The sequence below is a fragment of the Mobula hypostoma genome, chromosome 18, assembly GCF_963921235.1.
Source record: "Mobula hypostoma chromosome 18, sMobHyp1.1, whole genome shotgun sequence".
In the NCBI taxonomy this organism is placed as follows: Eukaryota; Metazoa; Chordata; class Chondrichthyes; order Myliobatiformes; family Myliobatidae; genus Mobula; species Mobula hypostoma.
In genome coordinates this window covers 17,227,340-17,255,222 of record NC_086114.1, presented here as the reverse complement: position 1 = coordinate 17,255,222, position 27,883 = coordinate 17,227,340, and the positions used below count along the sequence as shown (strand labels likewise).

At 44.1% G+C, this 27,883-nt stretch overlaps 1 protein-coding gene across 5 annotated transcripts in view; it reads right to left on the bottom strand.

Annotated features, from left to right (window-relative positions):
- The window catches only part of kcnma1a (potassium large conductance calcium-activated channel, subfamily M, alpha member 1a), a 960,366-nt gene that overhangs the window by 397,870 nt on the left and 534,613 nt on the right, over positions 1–27,883 (bottom strand). For all 5 annotated transcript variants that reach the window (XM_063070509.1, XM_063070506.1, XM_063070507.1 and 2 more), the window contains exons 4-5: positions 23,308–23,401; positions 14,512–14,623 (exon numbers count right to left, since the gene is read on the bottom strand). In XM_063070509.1, the coding sequence (XP_062926579.1) occupies positions 14,512–14,623; positions 23,308–23,401 (206 nt within the window). The remainder of the gene's footprint in view (positions 1–14,511; positions 14,624–23,307; positions 23,402–27,883) is intronic.

Genomic DNA, 27,883 nt, shown 5'->3' with positions numbered 1-27,883 from the left:
CACTTCCCGCTCCCTGGATTACAAATCAATAGTAAATATTAAAAAAATAAATTATAAATCATAAATAGTAAAATTAGAAAAATGGAAAGTAAGGTAGTACAAAAAACCAAGATGCAGGTCCGGATATTCGGAGGGTACGGCCCAGATCCGGGTCAGGATCCGTTCAGCAGTCTTATCACAGTTGGAAAGAAGCTGTTCCCAAATCTGGCCGTACGAGTCTTCAAGCTCCTGAGCCTTCTCCCAGAGGGAAGAGGGACGAAAAGTGTGTTGGCTGGGTGGGTCGTGTCCTTGATTACCCTGGCAGCACTGCTCCGACAGCGTGCGGTGTAAAGTGAGTCCAAGGATGGAAGATTGGTTTGTGTGATGTGCTGTGCCGTGTTCACGATCTTCTGCAGCTTCTTCCAGTCTTGGACAGGACAACTTCCATACCAAGTTGTGATGCACCCTAGAAGAATGCTTTCTACAGTGCATCTATAAAAATTAGTGAGAGTTTTAGGGGACAGGACAAATTTCTTTAGTTTTCTCAGGAAGTAAAGGCGCTGGTGGGACTTCTTGGCAGTGAACTCTGCTTGGTTGGACCAAGTCGGGTCATTTGTGATATTGACCCCGAGGAACTTAAAGCTTTTGACTTGTTCCACTTGTGCACCACCGATGTAAATTGGGTCGTGCGGTCTGCTACTCCTTCTGAAGTCAACAACCAATTCCTTCGTCTTGCTGATGTTGAGGGATAGGTTATTATTTTCGCACCATGCCACCAGGTTCTTAATTTCCTCTATGTGCTCAAACTCATCATTACCCGAGATAGTGTCATCAGCAAACTTATATATTAAGTTGTACATTTATATTAGTATAGCAAGGTCAAGCATGACAGAAGTGATCAGGGTTAGTGTCTCAGTACAGCTCCAGAAATAAGTTGTAAAATGCACATTCCTCATGGACATTCTGTAGTCTTGGCTGACCATAAGACATGGGATCAGAATTAGGGAATTTGGTCCATTAATTCTACCCACTGATGAGAAGTTCAAGTTCAAGTTTATCACCTTTCAACCGTACACATGTATACAGCTAAATGAAACATCATTCCTCTGGGACCAAGATGCAAAACACAGCACATGTGTTATATGCAGCACATAAAATAATATTAATGCAATCACATTCACTAATAATAAAAAATATTTTGTAGATGTACATGTTAGCATAAAGTGCATATGCGACATATAGTTAAATATACAACAGTATAATGCTACTGGCACTGTCATAAATAGTGTTTACTGGGTGGTGGCAGGGTGTTTATAAATGTCACAGTTTGGAGGAGGAAGCTGTTACCCAGCCCAGTAGAGTAATACAAACAAAATGCTGCAGGAACTCAGTAGGTCAGGCAGCAGGTTCCTCTGGCATTTTATGTGTTACTCTGAATTTCCAACATCCGCAGAATCTTTGTGTTTATGACCTTCTGCCTGACATTAGGAGAAAAGAGATTGTGGAATGGACACAAAGGGTCTTTGACAATGCTGAGGGTTCTCCAACCCAGCACTTCTGGTGTACGTCCTGGATGGGGTGGTGGTGGGGAGTGGGGGGGGGGGGAGGTGGAAATAAGACAATATCAATTGAACCAAGGCCCTTGACCCAACTCATCACATTCATGAGCCAGTCAATGTTTACAGTAACCATGCTACAAACTCCAATTTAACCAATGTCAAGACCACTGTAAGAACATAAACACAAGTCACCCAGGTCAATTGAGCCTTTCAATAAGATGATGGCTGACCTAATGTTGGGTTCAGGTCTACATTCTTGCCTTTTCTCATAAGCCTTCATTTCTTTATTGTGCTCCTTAATCCTCAATTTCCCTGAAGTTCAGAATCACTTCTTACAGCCTTAATTATAGTTGATGATCCATGATGCAAACCAATCACCCCTCCAGTGGGCCCATCAACACCTTCCCCCTGCCTCAGGAAAGCATCCAGCATTAGTCAAGGATCCCTCCCTCCCCAGTCATTCCCTCCTCATCCCTTTCCTGTCAGGCAGAAGATACAAAAAATTCATTAGCACATACTGTAGCATCAGATTTAAGGACAGCTTCAATCCCTCCATTATCAGGCTTTTGAATGGAGCTCTCATACACTAAGGACAAGCTCTTGACCTCCACAATCTATCTCGCCATGGCCCTAGTCTACCTGTCTCTATTACTGACCTTATAGAGCGAATTTCTTCACACAGAGGACTGCATGTGTGGTTAATAGAGGAGATAGTGGAGGCCGGTATGCTAACAACATTCAAAAGGCAGTTGGTCAGGTAAATGGATATGAAGGATCTAGGGGGATATAGGCCAAATGCAAGCAAATGGGTCTAGCTTAAATGGGCACCTTAGTCTACATGGACAAGTTGGGCCGAAGAGCCTGTTTCCATGCTGTATAACTCTAAACTGAAACCGGTCCCACTATATTCTGAATTCTATTTTCTTTTTCCTACCTCAATGCAATTACACATGACATCTGTCAGGATGACACGCTAAATAAAAGCTTTTCACTGCCTCTCAGTACATGTGACAATAATAAACCAACACCTATAACAAATACCACAGACTCAGCCATTTGGATTTACACCTCAGAGATGGAGTTCCTCTGCAAACTAGTGATCCATTATGTTATTGTATCTCTATATAGTATAGTTCAGATAAAATTAGTTCTTCTATCCTCTTGAGGGAAGGAAATATAAATACACATCACTGTCATTTCAGAGAGCTATAGATGCAAATGTGATGATCAACAGGTATTCTTAATTACATGAATGAAGGGATAATTGATCCAACTGAGTGGGGGACAGGGTTGCGGACCTAATCTTGCTCCAAGTTCCCCTGGGTTCATCACTGAAGACATGTCCAAGTCGCACCAGAAGGTATTCTACAACTAGCAAAGGAAACAGGTCTTCTTTTTGAAGCCACTTCACAGAAATACCACTAGGTGGCACCCAAGCTTTTTTCTGCAAGCAACTCTCAGCCCTCAGATCTGAGAACATCCCAGAACTGCATCCCTACTGACTTAGGTTCATATTCAGATTCAGATTTATTTATCACATGTATATTGAAACATACAGTGAAATGTGTCATTTGCATCAACAACCAACACACCCAAGAATCTGCTGGGGACAGCCACAGGAGGTGCCACATATTCCTGTGCCAACATAGGATGGCCACCATGTTGAGCAGAGCAACACAAGCAGCAGCAAGAGCAACAGAACGAACCAAGGCAACAGCAGCAAAACAAGTCCCTTTCTCACCCCCCCCACCTCATACAGACAGGCCTCCAGCCTCGGACAGTCTGCCTCAGGACCTCCAGTCCTTGGTCTTGGACTCTCAGACTTGCAGACACTGGGTCTCCAACCTATTTCATTTAGGGAACTAAATTGCTTGACCCCACATTCACCAGGGGGAAAGAAACATTATCAGAGCATCTCCTGGAAAAGTCAGCCTGTTCCGGAGCTGAATTTGGCACATGGATGATAAGCAAATGGAGAGTTATGTGGGATGGAAGAGCTATTTATCATAGATTAAGGTTAAAAGCTTAACACAACATTGTGGGACGAAGGGCCTGGGCCTGTATTGTGCTATAATGTTCTGTGTTCCAAATTTATTCTGAAAAGACTACAGTGTGTCTCTACTTTGCAGAAGTAATATTCTTGCAAAACTGATTTCTAGTTGACACTTGGCATATGCAATGGTTCCTGTTGTGATAGATTGTGGTCCTTCTTTCTGAGAATAACAAAATAGCTGTCAGACGCCGATGTAAGATATTAAAGTTTCAGTCTTCGATCATAAATATAGGCCATGCTGTATCCTGAACAAGATCTTGGCTGACTCGTAAGTTTCAACGTGCACTGGTATAATGAGTAGAATTAAATACATGCACCTGGTTCGAACATAAAGCATAGACCAGAACAGCACAGTACTGGCACTTCGATCTTGTGCCAAACTTTTAACTTACTCTAAGATCATTTAACCATTCCCTCTTACATACAGTACTGTGGAAAAGTCTTAGGCACCCTAGCTTTATAGCTACATATTTGTAGCAAGGCCACCTTAGACTTTTGCACAGTATTGCAGTAATTTTAAGCATTGCAATGCATTGCTGCTGCAAAAAAAAAATCATGACATACGTGAGTGATGATTAGCTGATTCTGATATGGGTCTCTATTGTAGACTGAGAGTGGAAAGGGGGCAGGGAGAGGGGAATCATGAAGGGGAAAAGGGGAAGGGAGAGCAAAATCACCTCACGGCTCTTAAACTCAGTTCTTTACTTATGAAGGCTAACATACCATAAGCCTTCCTAACAACCCTATCAACTTGCATGGCAACTTTGAGGGATCTAGGGATGTGGACCCCCAAGATCCCTCTGTTCTTCCACTTGGCCAAGAATCCTGCCATTAACACAGTATTCTGCCTTCAGTTTTGATCTTCCAAAGTGAATCACTTCACACTTTTCTGGGTTGAACTCCCAGCTTGATAGCACATTGAGTTTGAACTGTCCCATCAGCTGATGCACAAAATGATCTTTAGTAGTGGTAGTGCAATCACTCAAGTCGTGAATGACATTCTCCGAAGGGGTTGTCTTTCGGGTGGATTTCCTTAATGCGTCACTGTGGGGAAGCTGATGCACGGCCAGCCACCACACGGTCCTTGACAGATTGGGGGTAAAGTTCAAGAGGCATGGAGCGTGTGGGAGCCATGTGTCTATTTTCTGTCAGTTGGTATTACATTTTGTGTTGCGTGTTCATTATGGGTAATTTGTCACGTGGGTTGGGGCGCGGTAGAAGCAAATGAGTGTAATCACGTATTCACACTTTGTCTCAGTTAGTTCAGTTAAGTCTAGTAAGATCCAGGGAATGGGCTTGTGGGGGGGGGGGGGTAACATTTTTTTAGTTGACCGCTAACGCTTAGTACCACTAACTTCGTTATTAGACTGCCATATCGCTAATTTTAATTTCTTTTTTTTAAATAAGACCATTTGTCTTTGCCGGTTTTGCAATTAAGGATCAAACTTTTTGCAAATCCCCATACTGAGTCTCTGAGTGGTTTTGGTTTTGGTTTTGTTTTCAAGTAACTGTTACAGAACGCAAGATGACTGGACACCTTCAGTACTATTGTGATGTGTCATCTTCTGCCAGCTCCTCATCAAGGTCTGGGTTCGATCACTCTTTGTCTGGAATCTCCCCCTGAGCCTTACTGCCAAGGGTGAGCCTATTAGGAGCTAAGCTCCACACAGTTCACTCTCAGGAACTCAAAAGCCTCTCCACCATGACAAGATGGTGACCTTTGGAGAAGTCAATGGTCTTTAACACACTGTGGCATAAGTGGTGCTTTTCTAAAGCTTTCACAGTAATAATCTTGGAAAGATTCTTATCTATCGTTTCAGGGGCAGGTGCTAACAGATTCCTGGCGGCTCCACAGAAAGTCACTCCCTGGCTGTAGGGTATAGGTCAGGAAGCTCCCCACCTTCTGCACCTGGTGCAGAGGTCAGACAGCAGCAGCTCCGAGCTTCCTCCCTGCAGCTGGGTTTGCTGCTGTGCCCCAGAGCTGAGCTAAGAGCGACTCTCACTTTGAACAGGCTTCCCGGCTACACTCCAGGTGCAGCTAGTACCAGCCTCAGCGACCTTTCCCATTCAACTGGGCTCGATCCACTGCAGATTAGACATACAGAGATGACACCAGTGATGTAGCAAAGCATAAGAATACCCCAAAGATGCAGCAACCAGAGCAGGCCTGAATCCCTTACTGATTTAGCACAAAAGTAATATTGTAATCTATACAATTTCTAAATCTAAATTAAGATGGAGGGACAGTTATCCCCACTCAGTAGAATAAAAATGCACGGAATCATAGAACAGAGTACAGGTACAAAGAACATGGGATCTGGGATGGTAGAGCACAGGAACAAAGGTCCCATAAAGTCAATGCCAATCAAATTGCCAATTTAAACTAATCCCACTTGCCTGCCCGTTGTTCATTCCCTATCTGATCACGTGCCACTTGGAGTCCCGCCATCGGCTAGGCTGATGCTCGATAACAAAGACTGCTGTCCAAAGGTCAATCGGAAGTCTGCAAGTTGAAATTTTTTGATGCCAAAGTCTGGGGGCCTGGGAATTGGAGTATGCGTAGGTGGGTGGGAGAGAGGAAAGGGCTTGTTCTGTTGTTACTGTTTGTTGCTTGTGGTGTTCTGCGTTGTTTTCCTGAGAATTGTGGCCATGCTAAGCTGGTGCCAGAATGTGTGACACTTGTGGGCTGCCCCAGCACAACCCTAGGTGTGTTGGTTGTTAACCCAAGGAACTCATTTCACTGTATGTTTTGATGTACATGTGATAAATAAATCAGAATCTGATTCAGCCCACTTAAACATTTGGTATACATTGCTATCATATCTGATTCACCACCTTCCCAGGCACCTAACACTCTGTAAACAAACTCGTCCTGTAAATCTCCTTTCAACTTTCCCCTTCTCCCTTCCACCTCTGCCCTTTAGCATTTAAAGATTCCCTATCTACCTTATCTGTGGCTCACATAATTTAATACACTTCAATCAATCTTTAGCCCAGAGGGTGGCGAATCCTTGGAGTTCATTGTCATAGACAGTAGGTATGGAAGCCAAGTCATTGGTGTATTTAAAGTGGTGGTTGATATGTTCTTGATTAGTAAAGTCATACACTCCAATCTGGGCAACATCCTTGTAAGAATGGTACACAAAAAATGCTGGAGGAACTCAGCAGGTCAGGCAGCATTGATGGAAATGAATAAGCAGTCAATGTTTTGGGCCAAGACCCTTCTTCAGGACTGGAAAGGAAGGGGGAAGATGCCAGAATAAAAAGGTGGGGGGAGGGATGGTAGACTAGCTAGGTGATAGCTGAAGCCAGGTGGGTGGGAAGGGTAAAAAGTTGGAGAAGAAGGAATCTGATAGGAGAGGATAGTAGACCATGGGAGAAAGGAAAGAAGGAGGGGCAGATGAGGAAAAGAGGAAAAAGTCCAGAGTGGGGAATAGAAGAAGAGAGAAGGTGGAGGGATTTTTTTACTGGAAGGAGAAATTGATGTTCATGCCATCAGTTTGGAGGCTACCCAGATGGAATTTGAGGCATTGCTCCTCCACCCTGACAGTGGCCTCATCATGGCAGAAGAGGAAGCCATGGGCCAGCATGCACCCTACTGGGCCTACTGCACCCTCTCTAAACACCTCCACACACGGTGACCTGAACTGCACACAAAAGACCAGATGTGGCTGAAGTAAAGTCTCAGGCTACAAACAGTCCAGTCCACCAGATTAAAATCCCTCCCCACAACTGAGCACATCTACACAGAGAACTCCCAGAAGAAAGCAGCAACCATCATCAAGGAACCCACCATCCAGGCCATGCTCTCTCCTCTCTGCTGCCACCAGGAAGGAAGTCCCACACCACCAGGGTCAGGAACAATTATTACCCTTCAACATCAGGCTCCTGAACCAGCGTGGATAACTCGCTCATCTCAACTCTGAAATGATTCCACAACCTACCTTTGGACTCACTTTCAAGGACTCTACAACTCATGTTCTCGATATTATTTATTTATTTATTTTGTATTTGCAACGTGTGTCTTCTTTTGCACATTAATTCTTTGTCAATCTTTATTTGGGTGTATTTTTTCACTGATTCTATTGTGTTTCTTTGTTCTACTGTGACTGCCAGCAAGAAAATTAACCTTGCTCGTAGATGGTAATAAATATACTCTTTGAACTTTGAGATGCAGTAGGCATCCCTCTAGTTGGTGATGAATGGACTCTTTTAGTGAGTGAGATGTAACCTGAGTGTGGTCCTGAAGCACCTTCAATTACTCCAAAAGACTGAGGTTTGGTAAAATACTGAAAGGCTTTTATTCGCTGTACAATACGACCTCCACAGTGAGTGTCTGCCCCCGGACTGAGGGGGAGGGGCAAGGCGAACAACTTTATACAGGACTCTGTGGGAGGAGCCACAGGGACAGTCAGCAGAGGGGCGTGTCCAGACAGGCAACCGAGTTACAACATATATATATAGTTTACCACATTCACCCCTCCTTTTTTTAAAAAGAGTCCCGCGGGGTGAAGTGACTGACAGTATTTACAAGAAGTATATTTACAGGTTAAGTCTATCAGGCGGTCGAGTCCGTCGCTGTGACCTACGTAGCACCGGCAATGGCGGTTGTGCTGGCTCCGGCCTGACTTCAGGTGCCAGCACGTTAGGCGTCGGTAATCCCTCGTGCGTGTGCGTCGCGCCCGGTGTGGGAGTGTCGTGTGGTGTCTGTATAGGGTTTGGGGTGCACGGTGTCTCGTAGGTACATACATTGGTGAGTACGGGGTCAATAGTCACCACGGAGTGTTCAGGGTAGGGGCCTGGAGCTCCTGCGGGCGCCAGGTTGCGGATGGAGACCATGTCCTCCCGCCCATCAGGTAAAACCACATAGGCATACTGGGGGTTCGCATGAAGTAAGTGAACCCTCTCAACCATCGGGGAGTATTTATTGCTCCTCGCATGTTTCCGGAGCAGCACTGGCCCCGGGGACGTCAGCCAAGTTGCTGGGTGGTCCCAGTGGTCGATTTTCTGGGAAAAGAAAAGAGCCGCTCATGGGGGGTGGCATTGGTGGACGTGCATAACAGGGAGCAGATGGAGTGGAGTGCCTCGGGAAGGACCTCCTGCCAGTGTGAGACCGGCAGTCCCTTTGACCTGAGGGCTAAGAGTGTGGCTTTCCACACCGTGCCATTCTCCTTCTCCACCTGTCCATTCCCCCGGGGATTATAGCTCGTGGTCCTACTGGTTGCAATTGCCCTAGCCAGTAGATATTGGCGCAACTCGTCACTCATAAACGAGGACCCTCTGTCACTGTGGATATAGCATGGGTATCCGAACAGAGTGAAGAGCTTGCGCAGGGCTTTTATAACTGACGTGGTAGTGGTGTCGGGGCAGGGGATGGCAAAGGGGAACCGCGAGCACTCGTCAATTATGTTAAGAAAGTACACATTGCAGTCGGTGGAAGGAAGGTGGCCCTTAAAGTCAACACTCAGTCGCTCAAAGGGGCAGGTGGCCTTGATGAGTGATGCCTTTTCGGGTCGGTAGAAGTGCGGTTTGCACTCTGCGCAGACTTGGCAGTCCCTGGTCATCATCCTGATCTCCTCAAGGGAGTAAGGCAGGTTCCGGGCTTTCACGAAGTGGAAAAGCCGGGTGACTCCCGGGTGGCAAAGGTCTACATGTAGGGCATATAGCCAGTCGATCTGCACGCTGGCACATGTTCCCCGGGATAGGGCATCGGAGGGCTCGTTGAGCTTCCCAGGCCTGTACATGATGTCATAGTTGTAGGTGGAGAGTTCGATTCTCCACCTCAGAATTTTATCATTTTTGATTCTGCTCCGCTGCTGATTATTAAACATGAGTGCGACTGAGCGCTGGTCAGTCAGCAGGGTGAACCTTTTGCCGGCAAGATAGTGCCTCCAGTGCCTTATAGCTTCCACTATGGCCTGGGCCTCTTTCTCTACCGCAGAGTGCCGAATTTCAGGGCCTTGAAGGGTACGGGAGAAGAACGTCACTGGTCTTCCCGCCTGGTTGAGGGTAGCAGCCAGCGCAGAGTCGGAGGCGTCACTCTCTACTTGAAAGGGAATGGCCTCATCCAACGCATGCATTGCTGCTTTGGCAATGTCCCCTTTTATGCGGTTGAAGGCCGTGTGGGCCTCGGCAGAGAGGGGGAATGTGGTGGACTTGACCAGGGGGCAGGCCTTGTCTGCATAGTTAGAGACCCATTGGGCGTAATATGAAAAGAAGCCCAGGCACCTTTTGAGGGCTCTGAGGGTGTTGGGAAGAGGGAGTTCCAACAGGGGGCACATACGGTCAGGGTCAGGGCCAATGACTCCATTCTCCACGACACACCCAAGGATAGCAAGTCGGGTGGTCCCAAGTACACACTTGTCCTTGTTATAGGTGAGGTTGAAAGATTTGGCCGCTTGGAGAAATTTTTGGAGGTTGTTGTCGTGATCCTGCTGGTCGTGACCGCAGATGGTGATGTTATCCAGATATGGGAACGTGGCCTTCAGTTGGCACTGGTCCACCATCTGGTCCATTGCCCTCTGGAAGACAGATACACCACTCGTGACACCAAAGGGGACGCGCAGGAATTGATAAAGCCTGCCGTCCGCCTCGAAGGCAGTGTAAGGGCGGTCCTCCCGACGGATGGGGAGTTGATGGTAAGCGGATTTTAGGTCTATGGTCGAGTACACCTTGTACTGTACTATCTGATTGACCATATCCGCGATGCGGGGTAGAGGGTACGCGTCGAGCTGCGTGAACCTATTGATGGTCTGGCTATAGTCCACGACCATCCTATTCTTCTCCCCGTTCCGAACAACCACCACCTGCGCCCTCCAAGGACTTGTGCTTGCCTCAATGACCCCCTCCCTGAGCAGCCGCTGCACCTCCGACTTAATGAAAGCTCTGTCCCCCGCGCTGTACCTCCTGCTTTTAGTTGCCACAGGTTTACAGTCGGGGGTTAGGTTGGCGAACAGCGGTGGGGGAGGGATCCTGAGGGTGGAGAGGCCGCAAGTGGTGTCGGTAGTGTGGCAGTTGGCATGATGTTAGGTGGGATGTGCGGGTTGGTGTGTGTGTGTGGTCAGTAGCGGGGTATGTGACATATCTCTACAAAACAGGGGATTTATGACAGTAATTGGTGGGAGGGGCCCATCATTGTCACGTTTTTCAGGTGGTTCTGGAAGTCGAGCCCCAATAGCACAGGGGCACACAGTTGAGGCAAGACCAGTAACTTAAAGTCCCGATATTCTGTGCCCTGCACCACTAGCGTCGCTGTACAACCCCCCCCGGATGTCTGTTGTATGCGACCCGGAAGCCATGGTGACCCTCTGACTTACTGGCCGTATCATGAGTCCACAATGCTGCACCGTGGCCGGGTGGATAAAACTCTCCGTGCTGCCTGTGTCAAACAGGCAGCTTGTCCTGTGCCCCTCCACCAGGATGTCCATCATTGACCTTGCGAGCTGGTGGGGAGCGCTTTGGTCGAGGGTCACGGAAGCCAGGGTGGGGTCGCTGTCTTGGTCCGGCGCGGTGTAGTGGCCCGTGAGCACCCCTTGGTCGTAGGCGATGGGAGGTGGCACCGACCAAGATGGCCGCCCCCATGTCTCGCACGTGGTGGCAGTGTGCAGGGAAGATGGCGACCCCCCATGTCTCGCTCGCGGTTTTGACTTACAGACCTTGGCGAAGTGGCCCTTCTTTCCGCAGCTGGAACAGGTAGCTTGTCGGGCCACGCAGAGTTTCCGGGGGTGCCTCTCCAGTCCGCAGAAGTAGCACTTCGGGAACTCACGACTGGCTGCAGCCGAGGTCGATTCGCCGGCGGGTTGCGGGGTCTACGGCGCCCACGAGGCCATCGGGGGATCGCATTCCTGGAGAGCCTCGGAGTTATGCAGAGCGGCCTCCAACGTATCAGCCAGCTCGATCGCCGAACTTAGGGTAAGATCGGCTTTTTCCAGCAGCCGCTGGCGCACGTACACTGACCTGGTCCCCTTGATGAAGGCGTCTCTCACTAGGAGCTCTGCATGCTGCGCCGCCGTCAGCTCCTGGCAATTGCAGACCCGCACGAGTGTCTGTAGGGCCCGGACAAACTCAGCACTCGATTCCCCGGGGCGTTGTTGCCATGTTGCTAAGCAATGCCGAGCATAGACGCTGTTTATCGGCCGCAGGTATTGTCTTCTGAGTGCGTTCATCGCGCCGTCGTAGTTTGGCTGGTCTCTGATCAGTGAATAAACCCGTGGACTGACCCTGGAGAGTAGAACTCTGCGCTTCACTACGGGGTCGGTCGCTTTAATCTCCTCTAGATACGCTTCGAAGCAGGCCAGCCAGAGTTCGTAAGCGTTTCCAGCGTCAGGCATTTGCGGATCGAGGTCTAATTTGTCTGGTCTCAGAGCCTGTTCCATATTTTAAAATGTACAGCGAATAAAATTGAAGCACCTTCAATTACTCCAAAAGACTGAGGTTTGGTAAAATACTGAAAGGCTTTTATTCGCTGTACAATACGACCTCCACAGTGAGTGTCTGCCCCCGGACTGAGGGGGAGGGGCAAGGCGAACACCTTTATACAGGACTCTGTGGGAGGAGCCACAGGGGCAGGCAGCAGAGGGGTGTGTCCAGACAGGCAACTGAGTTACAACATATATACATGGTTTACCACAGGTCCCTAACCCATCACACTGTCCTTCATATCTATAGGTCAAGGACAGCAACATAGAACATAGAACATTACAGCACGGTGTAAGCCCTTCAGCACACGGTGTTGTGCCTGTCTTATAACCTATTCCATTCCCTCTCACATAGCTCTCCATTTTTCTTTCATCCATGTGCATATCCAAGAGTCCCTCAAAATGTCCCTAACGTATCTACTTCCACCACCACTCCTGGTGGTACATTACAGGGATGCCTTACATGGATAGGTTGAGTGCGCTTGGACTTGTCTCCTTGGAGCAAAGGAGGATGAGAAGTATCTTGATTGAGGAGTGTACAGTAAGGTGATAAGAGAGCATAGATCAATTAGAAAGCAAGTGATTTTCTTTTTCCAGGGTGGAAATGGCTAATATGAGGAGGCATAACTTTAAGGTGATTGGAGGAAAGTATAAGGGGCAAGTTTTTTTAAAAACATCATCCGGGGTGGTGGTAGAGGCAGACACATTAGGAACATTTAAGAAACTCTTAGAGAGGCACATAGATGATTGGAAAATGGAATGCTATGTGGGAGGGAAGGGTTAGATTAATCTTAGAGTGGTTATAATTTTGGCACAACATCATAAGCCAAAGAGCCGGTACTGTGCAGAAATGTTCTAAGACAGATTTACCGAAGCTCACATGGTAGAAAACCGAGTATCAACCTGATGCAAGGCAGATCCACTGACCAAACAGTACAACTTCAGAGAGTTTCCAAGGTCGACCAAGGATGATTAGCAGTTAGCACTGAAGCGAATTATTCACAGGTCATCAAGCACTTTCATTATGACCGTAATTAAACCACCCTGCAAATGCAAGTCGCAGAAGGCAGTTTAAACTGACCGCTTTTTGTACAGATTATTTTCACAATGTATCTGGCATGAAGTATTTTCATGCTCTGCTGGTGGATACATAGACTATAATAGCTAAACCATTTCAGTCTGAATAAAATTGGTTCACAGAAGATTTCAATCGTTCCTCATGTGCAGACTCTACTTTCCTTGCATACTAATCACATTGGGCCAATTTTTATACATGGTATAAGACAATGCACAACAGAATAGGAAATGGCCAGTAAAAGACCAGCAAAATCACAAAGGAATCCACCCACACGGCTTATGGAGTAAGCCCATTTCCATCGGGAGGATGCTCTACAGAATCCACACCAGGATCATTAGACTCAAAAACAGTTATTTCTCCCAAGCCATCAGGCTGATCAACAGCTCCACCATTTAACCCACCCCACCACCACTACAGCCATCAGTATTACTATATATACAATCAGTCTATGTATGTAACATATGGTCACAGTCAACAGTTATTTGTACTTTGTGTTTTATAGCATTGCTTTTATGTTTATTGTGTTTTTATGCTGTTATGCTTTTTTGTTGCTGCATCAGATCGGGAGGAACAATAATTTTGTTCTCCTTGACATTCATCTACCGAAGAATGGCAATAAATGAGCTTGAATCTTCAGCCCACGATGTTTGCACAACAAAATCATAAATTAAACAAAATCACTTCTATCTGCACACGAACAATATCTCTCCACTCCCTGTATATCCATGTTTGTCTGAAAACCTCACAAACAAAAATATCATATTTGCTTCTACTACTATACTTAGCAGCCTACTCTAGGCACCCACAGCACGCTCTATATATGAAAAGAACTTGTCCCATACATCTCCTCTAAATTTCCTCTCCACTTTTTGACATTTAATATTTCAACCCTGGGAAAATGATTCTGACTATTTCTCTCAAAATTTTATTAACATGTGCCAGATGTTCTCTCACCCTCCAACACTCCATAGAAAACAACCCTAGTTTGTCCAATTTCTCTTGATAATCCATACTCTTTAATCCAGATGGTAAATTGATAAACCACTTCTGTGCCCTTTCCAAAATTACAAGTTTTGTCTTTAGCCTTCGACCCTTTTGGAGCAATACATGTCAGATGTACAACATTCCATGGGCACACCGACACATCTGCAGCATGAGCTGATGAGGTATGGGTTCACACTGAGTTACAACTCAAGTATGGAGACTCAGCCCAAAAGTTGTACCTCATTCAAGGTGAGCCAGTCCCCTCCAGAAGATGAGTGCTCACTCACAATTCAGTGCATCCTCCAAGGTTTGGTGTCATAACAAACTCAAATGAGGTGGTAACACATGATGAGATTACTTTCAATCCACTCGTACCACTGGGAAATGATTAAAAATAACACTCTCAATGAGAATGGAAAAGATGAAGAATACATTACTTACCCAGCCAGCTTCTGCTCAAGTACACGGAGACAAAGACGGGTGGAACAGTGAAAAAATCCACCACTGAATTCACTTCCAGCCAGAACCACAGCTTATCATTGGCTGCAATAAACTGAAAGAGAAACAATGGCATCATGATCTCAGCATCCCCCTCATGTCTGGTTCCCGTGCTTTCCCAAAAGCACAAAGAAATCTTATATGTTTTATCTTTAAAGTGTTGTACATTTCAATAACAGTTTGGATCCATGTAAAGATGTGAAGAGTTGTTAATGAGCTAACTATGTACAAGATGAACATTTCCTTCCAAGTGCAAGGTACAAAGGCTCTCAAAGCAAGATATCAATAGAAATCATGCATAAGGAATGCTTGATGTCTCTGGGCTTGCACACGTTGGAATGCAGAAGAATGAGGGGAGATCACATTGAAACCTACAAGAGGCTGAAAGACATGGATGGAGTGGGCATGCAGAGGATATTTCCATCAGTTGGAGAGTCTAAGATCTGAGCGCAGAGCCTCAGAATACAGGGAGCTTCTTTTAGATCTAACATGAGGAGAAATTTCTTCAACCAGGGTGTGGTGAATCTGTAGAATTCATTGCTGCAGGGGTGTGGAGGCCAAGTCTGGGGTGAATGTAAGAGAGAGGTCGATAGTCTCTTGATTTGCATTGGGGTTAAAGGTTACTGAGGAAAGGCAAGAGATTGGAGTTAAAAAAAAAATCCATGTTCGAATGGTAGAACAGACTGGAAATACTGAATGGTCTGATTCTATCACTATAAATTATGGTCTTACAGCAAGAATACATCAGTAATACACCTGAACTTGCCTATGAGATGGCGGATGTCAGGACCTGCTGTAGTTTTACCCCTATTGTTAGTATTATATTTTCCTTACATGTATTTTGCACTGACTATTTTGGTTTAAACAACAAGCTTTGTACTTGTTGAAACCCTCATGGCACCTTTTAACCACTGGTAACTGCTAATCCCTGGAAGTTCTGATCATGGGAAAATGTGGTGATGGGAGTTCCTCTTTTTTTTAAGAAAAATACTTCGGTTTCCCCTTCTGCTCAATAGATATGGAGCTCACAGAAATGGCTTCACAAGAATGCTGGTGGAATTACCAATCATGATGTAGACTATCAGTGCAGTCCCCAGCAGACCAGTCAATTCAGTCAGCTCACATAGACACAACGTAGCTGAGTATTTTATAGGGCACATTAATCGAAACAAACACAGCCAGAATACTTCCCTGAATGAGTATCCCAAGTGCAAAATACTTCAGATACTGGTTCTGATAAAAGGTTATGAATCTGAATTGTACACTCTCTCTCTGCAGATACTACTTAATCTGCTGAGTATTTCGAGTTATTCCTGGGTTAGGAGCTCAGATTTAGCCTAACTGAACTCCAGTGAATGAAGTCCATATTTCCATATAACTGAGATGATACTTCACCCCATAATGAATACATTTGTGCCCAAAGGGTCTCAGACCAAAACATCAACTCTTTATTCCTCTCCATAGATGCTATTTGACCTGCTGAGTTTCTCCAGCATTGTGTGTGTGTGTGTGTGTGTGTGTGTGTGTGTATGTGTGTGTGTGTGTTGCTCTGGATTTCCAGCAACTGCAGAATCTCTTGCAAAAATATATTTGGGTGTTGTTCATTTTCTATGCTTTGATGTAACACATTACATTTAGGTGATGGATAATATACGTGTCTTCTGCTTCTTTGTACAGTATATTCTTTAAGTTGCTCTCCTATACCTGAGAACAGGCACAGTTTGTATATTATAGGCAAAAATATTAAGAGTGTTTGGGTTAAGGATCCATTGCAGAGAAATGGTGTTGAGACAGTGCTGTGCAAAAATCTTAGGTAAATATATATAGCTCAGGTGCCCAAGGCTTTTGCACTGTACTGTAGTAATTTTTTGTGTTACACTGTACTGCTGCCACACAAAAAAAAAAGAAATTTCATGACATACGTGAGTGATTCGGATATGAATCTCTATTGTAGACGAGGAGTGGAAGGGAGCAGGGAGAGGGTAATCATTGTTGGGAAAAGGGGAAGGGAGAGGAGAGGGAGCGGGAAGCACCAGAAGGACATTCTGTAAAGATCAATAAACCAATTGTTTGGAGTCAAATGACCTTGTTGGTGTCTCAGGGCTGGGTGTGTCTGTGCTTTGTGCCCCGCCACTCCTTCCCTCATCTCTCCTGCAGAGCTCCACCTTGGCCATTCCTAACATCCTTTGCTCCCGCCAGATTTAGAAACTTGCTCTCCCCCATATTTATAACTAAAAGTATCGTGCATAAGCTTTAGGTATCCTAGCTATATACACGTGCCGAAGAATTTTGCACTGTACTGTACAAGGAGTGCAAGCTTAAGGAAACACTGTCCTTCAGTGAATCGTAAATACAAGAGATTTTGCAGATGCTGGAAATCCAGAGTAATATGCTGCAGGAGCATAGCAGGCCAGGAAGTATCCATGGAGAGGAATAAAGATTTAAAGTTTCGGGTCGAGACCCTTCATCAGTTCATCAGGACTGATGCATGTGTTTCCCATCCTTCAGTGGATGGTTCGAGGTATTCCGATTTTAAGTACTGGTGAATGTGAAGAATTGGTATTGGCTTATTAGTATTATCTGTACCAAGATACAAGTTTTTGTTTGAATGCCATCAGGACAGATCATTCCATAAGTACTGTGAGTACACTGAGGTGGTATAAAGAAAAAAGTGTAATGCAGAATATTGCATTACATTTATGGAAGTAAAGTGCAGCGTAGTAGACAAAGTGTAAAGGTCATGATGAAACCTGACAGACAATTGGAACTTCCATAACGTGATTGAATAGGCACGAGGGGAATGACGGGAAGGCTTACAGGGAATGAGACCAAGGTTACTCTTCAGAGAGCAGGTACAGACTGAATGTCCTCCTTCTGTCACATGATGGAGTTTTGAAGAATGAGGATGGATCTCTTTGAAACCTATTGAATATTGAACGGCTTGGATAGAGTGGATGAGGAGAGGGTGTTACCTGTAGTGGGAGAGTCTAGGACCAGAGGGCGCTGCCTCAGATTAGAAGGAAGTCCCTGGAGAGCAGAGATGAGGAGGAATTTCTTTAACCAGAAGGTGGCGAACCTGTGGAATTCATTGCCACAAATGGCTGTGGAGGCCAAATCATTGGTTATATTTAAAGTGGAGCTTGACAGGTTCTTAATTAGCAAGGGTGTCAAAGATTACAGGGAGAAGGCAGCAGAGTGGGGATGAGAGGGGTAAACCAGTCATGATGAAATAGCGGGCTGAATGGCCCAGTTCTGCTCCCAAGTCTTATGATGATTCTCAGTGAATGAGGCTTACGGAATGTTCCCATATCTGGTGCAGGGTATTTCAGCATTGATGAGTACAACACTGGAGAAATGAGGGGGAAGGGTGTCCCTGACAGAATGTTTCCAACTGGGGACAAAAGAAGGAAATACTGTAGATGCTGTTTAGATTAAAATTTGTAACCGAGTACCTCCACAAGGGTTGGAACTGTAGCGTAGCAGTTAACATAACTCTATCATAGTGCCGGCGACATGGGTTCGATTTCTGTCCCAGTCTGTGAGGAGTTTGTATGTTCTCCCTGTGACTACCTGTGTTTCCTCTGGGTTCTCCGGTTTCCCCCCCACATTCCAAAGACATACAGGTTAGCAGGTTAATTTGGTCATATGGCTGTAATTTGGCAGCACTGTTTGTTGGGCCAGAAGGACCTTTTACCATGCTGTATCTATAAATAAAAGTCCATCCTTGCGAGCATCTCTCTGTGGAAAAGCTCCCTGCTCCCACAGTTTGGTAATGGACGCCTTGACAATTTCTTCAGCCTGGCCTAACAGCTGACCACATGGCTTCCTTCTGAGAAAGTGCACTATATTCCTCTTGTACTTCAATTCGTCAAGGCCAAACACTCAAAGAGGAAACATGAAGTTGTAATCTTCCCGAAACACATACACAAAATACTAGAGGAACTCTGCAGGTCAGGCAGCATCTACGGAGATGAATAAATAGTCCCCACATTTTGGGTCAAGACCCTTCATCAGGACTGGAAAGGAAGGGGGAAGAGGCCAGAATAAAATGGTGGGAGAAGAGGATGGGCTTCAAGCTGGCAGGCGACAGGTGAAACCAGATGGGGGGAAGGTGGGTGTTTGGGGGAGGGGGATGAACTGAGAAGCTGGGAGGTAATGGGTGGAAAAAGTAACGGACTGAAGAAGGAGGAATCTGATCAGGGAGGAAAGTGAGCCCTGGGGAGAAAGGGAAGGAGGAGAGGCACCAGAGGGATGCTCTGTATTTCCAGTACCTGCAGAATACCTTGTGTTTATAATCATCTCCCCAAGACTCTCCAGGTTATAGAAATATAGAAACATAGAAAACAGGTGCAGGAGTAGGCCATTCGGCCCTTCGAGCATGCATCGCCATTCAGTATGATCATGGCTGATCATCCAACTCAGAACCCTGTACCTGCCTTCTCTCCATACCCCCTGATCCCTTTAGCCACAAGGGCCATATCTAACTCCCTCTTAAATAGAGCCAATGAACTGGCCTCAACCGTTTCCTGTGGCAGAGAATTCCACAGATTCCCCACTCTACACACTGATTTTATAGAAAGGCTGGGTGTGTTTAAAAGAAAAACAATGACCTGTCATCAATGTGTGTGCATTGCTTGTCTGCCTTAGAGGTTCAATGTATTATCACTTCACTCAAAGGAGTGGTCTCCAAACCTCTGGCCCGGAGTCACTGGGGGCCGTTCCACAACTGGTGGAGATCAATCACACTCAGTGATTGATTGTCTCAGGTCATGATTCCAGGTGAAAAAAAATGGGACCCAAGGACAGGGATCAGGCATATACCTTGGTAGAACATTCAGGCTGGGTGAAGCCATGCTGGCTCAGCACTATAACCAAACGAAGATAATTTCCCCCACCTATCTTCTGCTCTGGATTGATAATTGGTACTTCATCCTCAAACAAATCAACAGTACATCTGAATTTTTTACATTTATGATGATACTTTGGTTGGGATCAGGAAAAACAAACATGAGAAAATTTGTCCTGACGAAGGGTCTCGGCCCGAAACGTCGACTGTACCTCTTCCTAGAGATGCTGCCTGGCCTGCTGTGTTCACCAGCAACTTTGATGTGTGTTACTTGAATTTCCAGCATCTGCAGAATTCCTGTTGGATGAGAAGATTTGTAGACGCTGGAAATCCAAAGCAACACACACAAAATGCTGGAGGAACTCAGCAGGTCAGGCAGTAGCTATGGAAAGGAATCAACAGTCAACGTTTCAGGCCATGCTCTGCTGAAGGGTCTCAGCCTGAAACAGTTTTCCATAGATGCTGCTTGGCCTGCTGAGTTCCTCCAGCATTTTGTTTCTCATTCTCGGGAAAAACTGTAAGTCTTCAGGCTCATACTGGCTGAGGTTGGGTAATACTTTGTTTTTTTTAACCAAAGTCATCCTATGCTGGGGCGGACTAAACTGCAGGATCAGAATCAGATTTATTATCACCGGCATGTGATGTGAAACTTTGAGAAACAAGGCCTATTTCATGCGGAGTAAGGCATAAGCTTCAATTGGAAATACAGTGCAACACACAGAAAATGCTCGAAGAATTGAGCAGGTAGGGCAGCATCTATGGAGAGGAATAAACAGTCAATATTATGGGCTGCGACCCTTTGTCAGGGTCTCAAGGACCCATCGTCAATTGGAATTAGATTTCTTTTCACTAGAGGACAAAAAGGGACCTGAGAAAACATCGTTCCTGCCCTGAAGATAACTTAATATTAAGACACACAGCCAGAACCAATGAAACATGAAGGCTTTTTTTTTGTCGGCTGGATTTGTAACATGATTATGCAAACGATGTGCAAGGTCATCCTTTATTTATGAATGTAAGCACATTAAAATACTGAGAGGGACCAGGAAGGGGAGGGTCTGCTGTCACAGTGCAGCTGCTACACTCTTCAGTCTGAAAGGAAATCTGTGGCAGTTCTGCATCATTTTGAGTTATAAACCAGGATTTTTAAAAATCCATTTATAGAACAAAATCCCCAAGTAATTATACATTTGCAACTTAAGCCAAACGTAATGAAGCCTGAGATGAGCCAATTCCATTAATAGCACAAACTGAGATGACTGTACTAGGGAAATTATATGCAGTGTCTCAAATACTGTATTCTAATGCATTCGAGGAAGTCTCAGATATGAAACACTTCTAGTTTACCAAATGAAACCTGCCCTTCCATTTCTTACTGGACATATTTGGTTTCGAGGTGTGAAGCTTTCACAGTTGAATTGCTGATGTTGAATTTGACAGCTTCTCATTGGGCTTCAAGGTCTGGGCAATCAGCAGATTAAAGGCGGCTGTGGTTGTTCAGCTGGGGAAACTACCTGACACACCCCTCACAGCACCAAGCACCCACTTCCCTCTCCGATGAGAGGTCTTGACTCAAAATGTCGACTGGTTATTCCCCCCCATAGATGCTGCTTGGCCTACTGAATTCCTCCAGCATTTTGGGTGTGTGTGTTACTCCAGATTTCCAGCATCTCGTGCTTAATCCAAGATGTGCCCTTAATTGGCTTGAGGGTGAAACTCTAAATGTTCATCGTGCAGAAGGCATGTGGTTGTAATAAGTGAACTATCCTTACTTGGTGTGGTACTGAGCACCCTGACCCAAATTTTCTAACAATGCTGGAGAACCAGGACAAGCAGCCATTCTGTGCATTATGGCTATTTTCCAAATCAGTTCCTTGTCCTCTTCCTGCCCATTCCCAATGTCCCTCTCTCCCTTCTCCTTCCTATTCAAGTCCCATAATCTTGCTCCTTCCCAATCAATCCCACTCCCCTGCTCTTGCCAAAGAGTTGCTCACCCTGTTCAGTTCTGACCTTTCCCAATCTCTGATCCTTCCCAACAATGTGGGACAAGATTGTACCTTGTGACTCATAAGGGATACGAGTAGAATTAGAAAAATCAGCCCATCGAGACTGTTCTGCCATTACACCGTGGCTGATTTCTTATCCTTTTCAAACCACTGTCCTGACTTCTCCACGTAATCTTTGATGCTCTTAGTAGTCAAGAATCTATCAACCTCTCCTTTAAATATACCCAATGGCTTGGCCTCTGTAGCTGTCTGTAGCAATGAATCCCACAGATTCACCACATTCTGGCTACAGGAATTCCTCCTAATCTCTGTACTAAAGGGACATTCTTGTATTCTGAAACTGTGCTCTCTGGTACTAGACTATCCCACTATAAGGAAACATCTTCTCCATGTCCACTCTATCCAGGCCTTTCATTATATTCAGGCATACAAAAGTGCTGCTTTGCCAATACACTGTAGAACTGGGACACAGGTGGATTCACAGGAGAAACCAGCCACTGGATATGACTGTGACTCCTGCAAGGCATGGTATTGGGTCTGAGGAATGTTAACTGTCCCAGAACATTGTTCTCTCCAACACATCCTGTTAACAGTGAGCCTGCATCTCCCGCGGAAGGCCGATACCCTATTTTCGAATGTTGCAGTGGCATAACAAATAGGAGCGGTGTTTTACTTTGGAGCAGCTGTTGAAATGCCATCGCATTTTCCACACCAGATCAGCAGACCGAGTCAAAACACTGCAGTTTTTACACTCTGGTCCATTCCACAGTTTGCATCCTGCTGTTAACGGGAGCTCGTCAGAGCTTGACTCATCGGTTCAGGGTGAAAACGTTGGACAAAAGAACCAATGGAGGGCAAATACACTTGAACTAACTCTGTTATTAACATACGAGTGTTTCCTGGAAATGGTTAATGGCTGGCTTAGACCTGATGTAGACATTTGATGGTGCATCAAAGAGCTACTCTCTTGCCTTTCCTCATAAATATTTTGGGGAACCTCTGTTGTGGGTGGGGGAGGGGCAGTAGGAAGAAAATCTGGGCAATTTGAATCTCTGCATCCCCAGTGTCAACTTCTTAATGACTAGACACTTTTGTTTCCACTATAAATCATGCGGAAGGTCTTGTCACAAAAATCTTGCTGAATCATGGCAACAGGAAACAGCCATTACAAACAGAAAGCATCCAGAATTTTAATGCATAAAATACACTTAGTGGCCACTTTATTGGGTACACCTGTACAACTTCTCGCTAACGCAAATACTGTATTTAATCAGCCATTCACATGGCAGCAACTCAATGCATAAAAGCATGCAGACGTGGTCAAGCAGTTGGTTCAGTTGTTGTTCGGACCAAACATCAGAATGGGGGAGAAACGTGATCTAAGTGACTTTGGCCGTGGAATGATTGCTGGTGCCAGACAGGGAGGTTTGAGTATCTCAGAAACTACTGATCTCCTGGGATTTTCACACACAGCTGTCTCTTGAGTTTACAGAGCTGGTACGAGAAACAAAAAAAAATCCAGTGAGCAGCAATTCTGTGGGGGAAAATAGATGAGAATGGCCAGACTGGTTCAAGCTGATGGGAAGACGACAGTAACTCAAATAACCACACATTACAATAATGGTGTGCAGCAGAGCATCTCTGAATGCACAACATGTCAAACCTCGAAGTTGATGGATTATAGACCTCACTGGATTCCACTCTTGTACCTATAAAGTGGCTACTGAGTGTATATATATTCATAAATATTTAGCTATATAGACTATCATGTCAGATTTCATCAAGGTGAATTCCTTTGATAATAAATCGGAAATAAAATCTCTTATGAACTAAAATAAAGACAGTCACCTTCTAAATACAATTTAAGTCCAATAACTTAATTCTCACCCGCAGTCCGAAGTACAGGAGGAAGAACACGTTGAATGCCATGTCAATCTGTAATGTGAAATCATCGTAGAAATTCTGGCAGGATTCTATTGGGCTAGTAAAACACAGGAAAGGAAAGCTTAGTTTGAATCAGAACGATGCAACACACAGAAAACATAGGCCACAATGAAACATTTTCAGTCCTCATTACACTCCTGAACAGCGAGAGTCATTATTTTTGCAATTTTCCAAGTAAACTGTTCTTTTCATATTAGGCGCACACGAGGAGAGAGCATCCGATATTAGGGAATACCGATAATGCATCAGGAATACGTGGGATTTGCTGTAAAAAAAAAAGTTCATGCAAAAACAAAAAAATACAAAGCAGATATCATTCAGAACGTTGTTGGTCCTTGGTTAACCCTTAAAGAACTGAATACTTAGAAGTCATTTTAAGAATTATCATGATCTGTTAAGCATGGACAATCTGTTCACTGTAACACACGCTTAAATATATTAAATCTTGATAGAAGTGCGAGGAGTTTTAGCAGTGCTTTAAGGGTTATTAAATTCATGCAGCGTTGCTTTTCTCCACATGGGAGGCAGCCAGAGCGAGTGCTAAGATAGAGAATCTCTTCTTGTGTAACAGTACCAGGCACCAGTTATTGATGCGTGTATTTGTAACACATGCAATTGAAACAAAGGAAATTAGAATTGCAACACTCTTAAACTTTACTTTTTAGAAATATTTACATTTACTCATCTATCCGTGAGCTGTAGTCTAGTAACTTATAGAACAGGGTTCTTAAAAGTACTGCAACTTTTAAAAGTATCCAACCAATTGCTTTCTATGCAAATGAGTAAAGTCATTTCCAAGTTGATGTGATGTTTAAACTGCAAAGAATTCGATTATATATTAAAAAAAACTAATGATCAAATCCTGAAAATGTAGCACATTTTCAGTGTTCCATTTGTCTTCCGGAGTTGGACACAAATTATGCATGATGGATATAAAATGCAAGTAAAGAAAGTAAAATTCAAGGTAGGAAGCATTTAATAAAAGAAGCTGGAAAGGTCCAGCATTGCACAGCTCTGATGAAGGATTTAAGCCAACATACCATTTGTTATTTTTCCTTCCCCAGTGCTGTAGATCTCCAATAATTCCCACTTATAATTCAAAATTAGGAACTTATCTTTCTCCCTCATTTACTAGTGCACGCCAATTTCACACCCAGTGCAGGAACTTCAGTTGGATGTGAGGGACGGTGAGACACCATTTGATGATGGGAATTGAACAAGCAGTACTAAAGGTAACATCGGCTAATATTGCTGAAGGTAAAGTTTCTGATTCAAGCATAGATTCAACTTTATTACAGACCAGGGTGTCAGAGTTCAGAGTTCAATTCCAACGCTGTCTGTAAGGAGTTTGTAGTTCTCCCCATGACCACGTGGGTTTCCTCCGGGTGCTCCGGTTTCCTCCCACAGTCCAAAAACATACAGGTTAATAGGTTGATTGGTCATTGTAAATTGTCCTGTGATTAGACTAGGGTTAAATAGTTTGGTTGGTGGGTGTTGGGCTGGAAAGGCCTGTTCCATGCTGTATCTCGAAATAAATAAAAAATAAATAAATACAATAAGCCAACCAACTGCAAAGGTGCTCAACTTGGCCAGGCCTCCACTTGACATCCTGTGAGTCTAATGCTATAAGTGATGAGATTTCAAAGTTGCTCAGGATTTGGTTTGGGCAAATGGCACATTAATCAGTTTTAAGTTGACTTTGAGCAGCTCGTAGTACTTGAGGGCCCATGAAGCCCATAAGACATAGAAGCAGAATTAGGCTATTCGGCCCATTGAGTCTCTTCCGTCATTCGATCATGGCTCATTTCAGTTACACATCACCTTCGAGAGCAGATCTTGCTTTAAGATATTTTACAAGTGGATCTAGCAATTCATACAGCATTATCAGTGCATATATTTCATTGTTAATTCTCTCATATTTCTCTTTTAACATAAAACATAATTAATATTCAGAGTCTCATGTTGCTTTTTTGTGGGATTCTACAATGTACTTCCAGTGTTAAAGGAACAAAGCTTTTGAAGGTTGCTTTGCGTTCATAACAAGTAACAGTCTGCCTCGACTGGCACACCAGCAAATGCCAATATATGGTTTCTAAATATAGCAGCATGTGAATTTATAGACAATGCAACAGACCACAATAAATCTGCTGAATAACGGCCGAACCATGAATTTTCTCTAGTCCACAGAAGGAAAGGCTAAAGCTGGAGGCAAGGGAGATGTCACTGAGCAATGATGGTCACAGGGTAGCCCTTATCAAGAGAAAGGCTGCTACAGTCAAGAAGAAAATGATGTCAACTAACAGTTAGCTGTTACATAGAAGAGATATGCTTTGTTCAGTCACTACTTAATTAATTACCGATATTTTAAAACTATCAGTCAGAGGTTAAAATGTGGGGAGGAAAAGGGGAATTGGGCAAAGTCTTTAAGAAACAGCCAAGATTAGGTTCTGAATCCAGTTCAATATTTGTTTTACATTCCAGTGTAACTGAGTCTCCAACAATATCCATAAAAACACTTGCAATATAAAATCCAGTCTCAAAATGTACAGGAGGTTGCAGTGACCAGAAAAATGAGCTGCCACACTGATAATAGATTTTATTCTAGAAAACACACCAGGCCACAAAGTCCCATGGGCTGCATTATGTGAATTTAAAGTGCTAAAGGGAAATACTTAAATTCATTAAAAATGACTGACATTTTTGATGCGTGTTTAATTACATTTGAGATTACATACTGACAAAATCGGTGCAAAAGCGTGACGAGCTGCAGTGGGAATAACGCAGCTGGGGAAAAGAACCTCAGAAGCTGCTGATTGTAATCTGTAAAGAACATGCTCTCGTGTCGACCTACAGACTGCACCACAAGCATTTCAATAAGGTGGTCAAAATAATCAAGCTTCTTCCATTTTGTCAAATCTACTTGAATCCCTCAGAGTGACATTTTGAACAAACAAACTTTCTTTTGAATTAAACGGCATTGGAAATAGATTAAATCAGACGTGTTCTTCATCTCAAAATGTCAGTCTGTTCATTTATAGGATTCAATAGGTTTACTGGCAAGCCAGGAGCTGTGGAAAAAAACACATTCAAAATACCTCAAGTTTTCGGTGATTACATGTACTGTGACTAGTTAAATAGAAACAACTGAAGCCACAGTGAAAATATCTAAAGTAGTAGTTTGATAACACAGTTCATCAGGAAATAACATTCTGCATGGGAACGATAAAAACATTGGGGATGGTTTAGTGTGACTTTTGTTTCAGGACATAACAGTCAAATTCAGCCATTCGACCATTCAATCATAGCTAATTTATTTTCCCTCTCAACCCCATTCTCCTGCCTTTTCCCCATAAGCTTTAACACCCACACTGATCAAGAACAAATCAACCTCCACTTTAAATACACTCAATTACTTGGCCATAGCCATCTGTGGCAATGAATTCCACAGATTCACCATCCTCTGGCTAAAAAAATTCACCCTCTTTTCTAAAGGGACTGTCCTTGTATTCTGAGGCTGTGCACTCTGTACTTTGAAAGTGCCACTGGATCCTTTACATCCATCACCATCATATTAATATTTCTTGCTATAAGAACCTATGACACAATCCTAAAATAATTTACTATGTTTTTATCACTTCACTTCAAGAATTGATGAAACCAAAATGATGATGTCATTATTGATTTTTTTTTGTTATTTTAAATCTACTTTATGGAGGGGATGAAAATACAGCAAAGCCATCACATTGATTAGAGCAACACACCTCAGTGAAATACTGCTCTAGCAGTTACTGATCACTTTGCACTTTGGTGTAGGCTTTTCACTGAAGCCAAACAGTCTGCACTCATCAAGAATACAATAACAATTCTAAGAGCTAAAGTTTGGGCTGAGAGCAATCTTCTCTCAAAATCTAAAACAGAGTCTAAATTAAATGTCATCCATATTATAAAAGCATGAAAATAAACCATGAAATATAACCACAACCACAAGCAGAAGCAGGTTTCCAAAACCAGTCCCAAAATGCATATTCAGGGTGACTTAAATATTATTCTTTTTTTTACAAGGCTATCTAGGCCATCTCTTTTACAATTACAATTTTTGCTTAAGAAACTATGACACAATCTAAGAAGTATTTAGTGAACATTTACTTGCAGTTGTGAAGAAATGAAGGATGAAGTTAGAGAGGACATTTGGTTCTCAGGCCTATCCTGGCTTTCAATTACACTGAGCAGTCCGCTAATCCCATTTGCTTCATGGCAAGATTCAGCACAGAAAAGGCCCTTCAGCCCATCAAGTCTGTGCTTATGATTATTGACCCACTTACACTAATTCTGATTAAAGGTCTTAGCCTAAACCACTAACTGTTTATTCCTCTCCATATGTGCTGCCTGACCTGATGAGTTTCTCCAGCATTTTGTCTGTGTGTGTTGCTCAGGATTCCCAGCATCTGCAGAATCTCTTGTGTTTATAATCTTACACTAATCCCATTCTCCCTACATTACATCATCTTCCCCCAGATTC